Here is an 8,824-nt window from a genome sequence, read left to right as displayed (position 1 = left end):
CTCTTCTTTTTCTCCACGGAGCAATGTAATCCAGGTTACTAGCTCTGGAGCATCCAGCTGATTGTCCTGTTTCTGCCTCCCACCTCTCTATAGGTATGCTGGGATTACAGATGCTCGTTGCCACATCTGGCTTTGTTTTCTTTTCTTTTTAAAGACTTATTTATTATTATGTATACAGTGCTCTGCAGGCAAGAAGAGGGCATTAGATCACATTATAGATGGCTGTAAACAACCATGTGGTTGCTGGGAATTGAACTCAGGGCCTCTGGAAGAGCAGTCAGTGCTCTTAACCTCTGAGCCATCTCTCCAGCCCTGGCTTTCTTTTCTTAATCTTTCCTTTGTGTGTATTGTTTTGCCTGCCGTGTGAGGGCATCAGAGCTCCTGGAACTGGAGTTACAGACAGTTGTGAGCTGGCATGTGGGCCCTGGGAATTGAACCCTTGTCCTCTGGAAGAGCAACCCCACATCAGGCTTTTTATGTGGGTTACAGGAAGGATACCCAGGCTTGCATGACAAGTGCATTTACCTGCTGAGACACCTCGGGCCTCCCCAGCATGTTTTCTTCCTCTTCCCAGGAAACAATGTCCCTGTCGGTAGTCCCCACAAGTCTTCCCTTTTTTCTAGTCCCTAGAAACCATTGGTCTGCTTTCTGTCTACGTGGGTTTTGGACATTTCATAAGTTTCAGGTAGCCCAGGCTGGCCTCAGCCTCAGTATGTAGCTGAGACGGTCTTGAATTCCTTCCTCTGCCTGCCAAGGGCTGGGATGGCAGGCCTGTGCGATCTCACGGCTGTAAGGTTTTAACACAGCTGTTCCTTCGGTGTCTCTTTTCTAGGATCCTAAACATTTCAAGTCTGAGAAGACAGGCCGAGGGCAGCTCAGAGAAGGCTGGCGAGATAACCATCAGCCCATCATGTGCTCGTACAAGCTGGTGACCGTCAAGTTTGAGGTGTGGGGCTTTCAGACACGAGTGGAACAGTTTGTGCACAAGGTGAGTGATTGACCCGGTCCTTGGGATATGGACAAGATCACTACTGCCACCATTGCCTAGCAGGAGATGTGATACTAAATGCCCCAAGGCTGACCTGGTACCAAATACTAATATCCAGAAAATATGTTTGAGGTGAAAATGCATTTTCTACATGAGTATTAATTTTCTCCCACTTCTCAGTGTGGCAGTATTATATGTCACCTCTCATTCTGGGACACACACACACACACACCCAGATTGTAGAATCTATCTGGGAAATGGGATTCACAGAATGCACAGCTTGCTTTGCCAATCAGGCTAATCTACCTCTAGGCAGGGCCACTTGGCAAGAGGCCAGAAGGCTTATCTCCAGGCAAGGCTCCCAGGGATAATTCTCCCTTGGAAGAACTTGCATACGTAGGCACCAAAAGTAGGGGAGGCCCCGAGAGGCAGAACAAGAGCTTCTTGTGGGCCCATTAGGAGACGCACTTCAGCGCTTCTCAGTTCATTGTTCCCTTACCGAAGAGCAATAGACAAGCCCCAGAGCTCAGGTCTTAACCAGGTGCTCACTTTGGAAAGCAGATTAGCTTCGGCACAGGAGCTAATTTGACGATGACACCCATTTCCTCAAGGACTCAAATACGACTCTTTTCCACATGACTCTAAAACAATGAGTCAAGATGCCGAGCAGTGCCCTCTGTAAGTGCTTTCGTTTATACCTGGATAGATAAACAGGCCAGTAGAATGGCGCAGTAGGAAAGGCACTTGCTGCCAATCCTGCCGACCTGAGTTCAATCCCCAGGACCCACAAGATAAAGGAGAGAACTGACTCCCACAAGTTATCCTCTGACCTCCTTACACGTGTTGACAGGCTCATGTGAGCATGTGCACACACAACAATAAATAAATGTTATCATTTTGATTTATTTTTATTTTATGTTTATTGGTGCATGGCCTGCATGTATGTCTGTGTGAGGGCGTCAGAATCCCTGGAACTGGAGCTACAGACAGATTTGAGCTGCCATGTGGGTGCTGGGAATTGAGATCGGGTCCACTGGAAGAGCAGCCAGTGCTCTCAACCAGCTGAGCCATCTCTCCAATCCAAATGTTATAAATTCTTAAACAGCTGGGCAGTGGTGGTACATGCCTTTAATCCTAGCACTCAGGAGGCAAAACCATGTGGGATCTCTGAGTTCAAAGCCAGCCTAGGCTACCGCTAGGCAAGGGCACTTGGTCTAGTCTACAGAGCAAGTTTCAGGACAGAAAAACTCTGTCTTTTAAAAAAAAAAAGTAAATTAAGAAAGTTTAAAAATTATATAAATAATTCCCAATGTCACAGGCATTGGGATGTGGCTCCGCTGATAAGCTATCTGCCTGGCATGTATGCAGTTCTGTGTCACTACTACATAAACTACTCTTGGTGGCACACACCTATAATCCCAGCACTCTGGAGGTGGAAGCAGAGGGAACAGAAGTTCATATCCATCCTTAGTTTTATGAGTTCAAGACCAGCCTGGGCTATAAGAGATGTGTAAGCCCTTGTCCTAAACAAACACAAAACAAAACCAAGAACAAGCAGGTCTCCCCACAGCAATTAAAGCAGTTAATAAAACTCCTTCACACTGGGGTGTACCCCTTTAATTGCAGCGCTTGGAAGACAAAGACAGGCAGATCTCTGTGAGTCTGAGCCCAGCCTTGTCTACAAAGCACATTTCAGGCCAGCCAGGGCTTACATAGTGAGACCCTGTCTCAAGGAAAAGAAAAAGAAAAACTCTCCACAGGCATGTCCATAGGTCAGCCTGATCTGGGTAATTCCTCACTAAGGCTTCCTCCCCAGGTGACTCTTGACTGTGTGGAGTTGTTGGTTATAACTTACTAGCACAGAGACCTCTCTCTGGTTTTCTTTCTGTGTGTGCCCTGACCTTGGCTATTGAGCAAGAAGACGAATCACACAGCCTAAACCCCACATCTGCCTAGTCCGCTCATTCAGATTTCCATTCTCTCCCGAGTCTCTCTTCCCCTCTCCTTTGCTTTTGTTCTTTAAAAAAAAAAAAAAAAAAATTAGGTTTATGCATATAAGTGGAGTTTTTTGGTTTTTTGGTTTGGTTTGGTTTGGTTTTTCGAGACAAGGTCTCTCTGTGTTAGCTTTGGCTGTCCTGGACTCATTTTGTAGACCAGGCTGGCCTCGAACTCACAGTGATCCGCGTGCCTCTGCCTCCCGAGTGCTGGGATTAAAGGCGTGCGCCACCACGCCTAGCGCATATGAGTGTTTTGCCTACATGCACATCTGTGTACCACAAGCATGCCCGGTGCCCATGGGCGTCTGAGGAGGGAATCTCATCCTTGGGACTAGAGTTGTAGGTAGGTGGCTGTGAACTGCCTAGGTAGTTCGCCTAGGTAGGTGGGAGTCAAATCCAGCTCCAAAGCAAAAGCAACAAATGCCATGACCAGATGAGCCAACTCTCCTGGTCCTGTTTTTATTCTTTGGAAGCAGGGTCTCAAGCAGCCCAGGCTGGCCTCGAGTGCACAGTGCTGGAATTACAGGTGTGTGCCACCCCACGTGCCTCCTTCCTTCCCGCCTGTGGTAGACTACACAAACAGACACACAGGCACAGACAAACACACATACACACACACACACACACACACACACACGAATGATCTCCTCTAACTAAAGAATTATTGTGTGGTCATGCATCTTATTTTTGCTCACAAAACATGTTTAAATTGCCCAGAGTTAATTTTGTTTATTTCCTTGGTGATGACTTTGGCTAGTTCTGAGAAGCCATTTCTTTCTTTCTTTTTTAAAATTTATTTATTTATTTTTAGGTTTTTCGAGACAGGGTTTCTCTGTCTATCCTTGGCTGTCCTGGAGTTGCTTTGTAGACCAGGCTGGCCTGGAACTCACATTGATCCACCTACCTCTACCTCCTGAGTGCTGGGATTAAAGGCGTGCGCCACCACAACCGGCTTCCCCCCACCCCCACCCCCCAAGACAGGGTTTTTCTGTGGCACTCTGGCTGTCCTGGACTCTCCCTCCGGAGTGCTAGGATTAAAGGCATGCGCCACCACACCCAGTTTGAAAACCCACTTCTTTAAAAAAAAAAAAAAAAAAAAAAAAGCACCTGAGAGAGTGATGCTTTGGTCATATGCATTCCACTTCTAATCCCAAACTAAATGAAGTATTACACCCTCCTCCCACCCCTGCCCTTCCACCCCCTGCCCCCCATCCCCTGCCCCGCATCCCCTTGCCCCTTCACCCCCCATTTCCCCCACCTCACCCAGCACACCTGTTCCACTAATGGGGGACTGTTCACATGGGTGGAAAGTACTGGGGGGAGGGGGGCTTTTTCTAAACACCTTTGTTTCTTAGAATCTATTCACAGTGAGGGGGGGGTGGTATTCATAAGCTAGTCATTAACACATTATTGAAGCCTCATTGCCAGCCACAGCTGTGCCGTGCTGAATACGACTGGGTGGATTTGCGGCCGCCTCGATGCTGCTCTTTTTGATTCCCGCGCATTTGCCACAGTCAGCACTCGAGTGTGTACGGTTGCATGGTGTTTCTCAGATTCATTACATGTCTCCACTTGCACATCATGAAAGGACCTCAACAGATACCCAGAGGCCTCGAGGGATAAACACTTCATTAGAAACGCTTCCCTTGTTTCTGAAAATCCACCCAATTAAAACCCTCGGCTTATCGCAACACACTCCAGCCTTGCAGGAGAGGTTTTTGACAATCACTGGGTTTGTTTGGCAAGAAGAAAGGAAGGACTGCTGGAGGCGGTCTGCGAGTTTCCAAGAATGTATTAAGGAATATTTATGGGCTGACAGGATGGTTCATGAGGTATGGTGCTTGCCGCTCAAGCAGCAGGGCCGTAAATTCAGATCCCCAGCACCCACATTAAAGCTGGGTCTAGGCACGGCACTGCATATATGTGTCTGATAGCACTAGTACTGGGGCAGGCAAGGCCATGAGCACCCTTGGAGACTTCCTAGTTAGCCAGTGTAGCCGCCAGTGAGTCCCAGGTCCAATGAGAGACCCTGCCTCAAAAAAATAAGATGAAGCCTGGCAAGATGGTTCCTTGGGTAGGGAACTCTCCACCAAGCCTGCCGATGTGAATTCAAGCCACAAGACCCATATGCGGGAAGGACTGACTACTGCAAGATGTCCTCCAGCTGTCACACACATGTGCCATCACACACCCACACAAAGTTAATATAAAAAAGTTTAAAGAAAGAAAGTGGACAACAACAGAAAACTGCATCCAACATCAGCCCACCTCACACATACACACACTGGTAAGTGCGCTCACACATAGCATGTTTATACAGAACGAAAAGGTGTCCCATGAAATAAAAGTACATAAGTTGCGTTACATGTGCCCACAAACTATACCTATTCTCTTCTTTTAAGCCGTCTGTCCCAATTTCCCTATAAGAAACTATTGTGGGCTATACAGGTATGTGAACCTGAGTTCCGACTGCACATACCTTTTACCCCAGCGCTGGAGAATGGAGACTGGAAGAGACTGAGAGTTAGCTGTCTAGTCAGCCTGGAGTTAGAGGGGAACCCTGCCTCAAGGCAGCGAGCAAAACAGGAAGGCACTGGATGTCCTGCTCTTACCTCCACACAGGCGTGCACATCTGCCGACCCACTACACACACCATACACACAAACGCACAGAAAGCTGGGTGGCAGCAGGTGTGGCAGCACGTGTCTTTAATCTCAGCACTTGGAAGGCAGAGGCAGGCAGATCTCTGAGTTCGAGGCTAGCCTGATCTACAAAGCGAGCCCAGGACAGCCAAGGTTACACAGAGAAACCCTGTCTGAAAAGAAAAAAGAAAAAGAAAAAAACAGAGCTGGGCGTGGTGGCGCACGCCTTTAATCCCAGCACTCGGGAGGCAGAGGCAGGCGGATTGCTGTGGGTTCGAGGCCAGCCTGGTCTACAAAGTGAGTCCAGGACAGCCACGGTTACACAGAGAAACCCTGTCTCGAAAAAACAAAACAACAACAAAAAAAAAAAAAAACAAAAACAAAAACCAGAAAACTTGTCTGAAAAACAGATGGTTCCCAATTCGGAGGACCTTGGCAGCCATCAGTTCTTAATCCTTCCATCTGACTGTGCTGGCACCGCAGGCTGGCATACACAGGCAAGGTGTTTCCTCGTCTCTTTTGGTAAGCTGTGTTTATTTACTGTTATTGCCAGTGAGTGTGCCACAGCATGCTTCAGATCAGAGCGCAAGAATTGGTTCTCTCCATCAACCCTAGGTCCCAGACATGGAGCTCAGATTGCCAGTGTGCACAGCAGGTCCCTTTCCCCTCTGAGCTCTGTCACCAGCCCTAGTGCTTGCCCTCAATCAGCCCTTTCCCATGTGCCCAGTGTAAATGAATGGCTCCATCCTCCCTGTGAGTCAGGCTGAAGATGTGTACGAACCAATCCTAGCTCCTGGACACACACTCAGAGATAACTGCAATGAGCCGGGAGCAGTGGCGCATACCTGTAATCCAAGCAGAGGTGGCCAGATCTCTGTGAGTTCAAGGCCAGCCTGGTCTACAAAGTGAGTCCAAGACAGAGAAACCCTGTCTCAAAGAACCAAAGTTGGGGTGAGTGGGTAGGGAAAAAGACCCTGTCTCAAAAAGAAAGAAAGAAAGAACAAAAGAAGAAAGCTGACCTAAAATATTCTTATTATTTTATTTTATCATTATAATTCAGGGCCTATCTGTGTATGTACGGAAGAGGGAGCACACTTGTGCGCTCCGTGCTCTTTTTCTTTTCTTTCTTTCTTTCTTTTTTAAATTTTATTTTATTTTTATTTATTTATTTATTTTGGTTTTTCGAGACAGGGTTTCTCTGAGTAGCCTTGGATGTCCTGGACTTCCATTGTAGACCAGGCTGGCCTCGAACTCATAGGGATCTACCTGCCTCTGCCTCCCAGTGCTGGGATTAAAGATGTGTGCCACCACGCCCAGCTACTCCATGCTCTAATGGAGGCCAGAGGTCAACATCCTACTGTCTCTCCTCTCTCCTCTCTCTCTCTCTCTCTCTCTCTCTCTCTCTCTCTCTCTCTCTCTCTCCCTCTCCCTCTCCCTTCCTCCCTCCCTCCCTCCCATCCTCCTCCCTCTGTCCCTTCTTCTCCCTCTCTTCCTCTCTCCAGCTTTTTAAATTTTCTCCTAAATTATTTTACTACCTTTTGTTTATTGATTCCCTTGGGTGTGGGGAGGACATTTAGTGCAATGGAACATGAGGAGGTCAGAGGACAACTTTCAGAAATTTGCTTTCTTCTCCTACCATTTCTATGGACTGAGACCCAGCTACTGAGCTCAGGCAGACTTGGCAGGAGTCACCTTTACCCTCTTCCCTGTCTCGCTGACCCAGCTTATGTTTTGAGACAAGCTCTTTCACTAAGCTTGGGCCTGACTGACAGGAAAGTCTGGCTGGCCAGAGAGCACCTGGGGAACCCCCATATCCACTCTCCCCAGGACTGGGGTCATGGGCATACATAACACAGGTAATTTTTTTTTCCGAGACAGGGTTTCTCTGTGTAGCCTTGGCTGTCCTGGACTCACATTGTTACCAGGCTGGCCTCGAACTCACAGCGATTCGCCTGCCTCTGCCTCTCGAGTGCTGGGATTAAAGGCGTGCACCACCACGCCTGGCACAACACAGGTGATTTTTACATGGGTGCTAAAGATCCAAATTCAGCCAGCACTTTACTCGCTGAGCTGTGTCTCCAGCGCTACCCCGCCCCAAGACTCGATCACACCTGCTATTATTTCAACCTCTGTCTCTTACTCTTCAGGTGGTCCGAGACATCTTGCTGATTGGACACAGACAGGCCTTCGCGTGGGTTGATGAGTGGTACGGTAAGTCAGATGGCCCAAAATAACTTGGAGAACAGTTTCATAACACATTGACTTGGCTTTTCTAGTACACCCAGCTTCAAGTGTAACCTAGGAGGACAGCAGCAAAGGGCAGGCCACGGCTTCCTGTATTGGAAATAGCTCTGTCCGGTGAGCCCAATACAGATGTAATTGTAGGAGCTGGGTCTGAAATAACCACAGAACTATTGACCGAGTAAGACCTTGGTGTGCTCGCTGCTCTTCTGACAGACACACAGGACTCCCTTGTTCTCTGCGGGATGGATTTCACACCCATCCTAATTTATCCCAAACTTCAACATTATCTGCAGCATCTTACTGAGTAACAGTCCCCTTGATGCCGGGAACACTCGAAACACAAGTTCTCCGAGATGTCAAGGACAGACGGAAGTGCGGGTGCCTCGATAACCCTAATTGAAAGTATCGCTCTGGCGTTTTAGGGATTTTGTTGTTAATGCCCTTCCTAGGTTTGTCAGTAAATGAAAACAAGGTTTGCTGGGTACCGTGATGACTGCACCACCCTGCCCTGGATGCTTAGCACTGCAGTGGTGTGGGCATGAGTCCTCTGCAGTGTCTGAATCGGTCATCGGGTGGCTTGTGTCCCTGACTACAGATAGAAGTGAGCACACCCAAGCAGTGGCTTGGGACAGAGCTGACTGTATGGGTCTGTCGTCCTAAGTCACATTATTTGTCCTGGGTGTTACCCAGATGGTATTTTGGTCTTTTTCCACCCTTATTCCACTCATGCCCTCAGTCTCCACAGCAGCAGCCGACCCCCTCCTCAGTCTTAAAGTGAAAGGCTCCACTGGACAGAACAGGTGAGGATGATGTTGGTCACTCATGCCACCAGCTGCTTCTCGGCACTGTGGGGTTTTGTTTTGTTTTTGTTTTAAGATTACATTCTAAACTTTCTTTTTAAAGAAGTTATTATTTATTTGTTTGTTTATTTATTTATTTATTTTATGAGTGCT

At 47.9% G+C, this 8,824-nt stretch overlaps 1 protein-coding gene across 1 annotated transcript in view; it reads left to right on the top strand.

Annotated features, from left to right (window-relative positions):
- Positions 1-8,824, top strand: part of Pitpnc1 (phosphatidylinositol transfer protein cytoplasmic 1) — a 267,470-nt gene that overhangs the window by 244,698 nt on the left and 13,948 nt on the right. The window contains exons 7-8 of the mRNA XM_051158946.1: positions 833-988; positions 7,775-7,838. Of these exons, the coding sequence (XP_051014903.1) occupies positions 833-988; positions 7,775-7,838 (220 nt within the window). The remainder of the gene's footprint in view (positions 1-832; positions 989-7,774; positions 7,839-8,824) is intronic.

The sequence above is a fragment of the Acomys russatus genome, chromosome 16, assembly GCF_903995435.1.
Source record: "Acomys russatus chromosome 16, mAcoRus1.1, whole genome shotgun sequence".
NCBI classification, from domain to species: Eukaryota; Metazoa; Chordata; class Mammalia; order Rodentia; family Muridae; genus Acomys; species Acomys russatus.
This window is presented reverse-complemented; position numbering and strand designations above follow the sequence as displayed.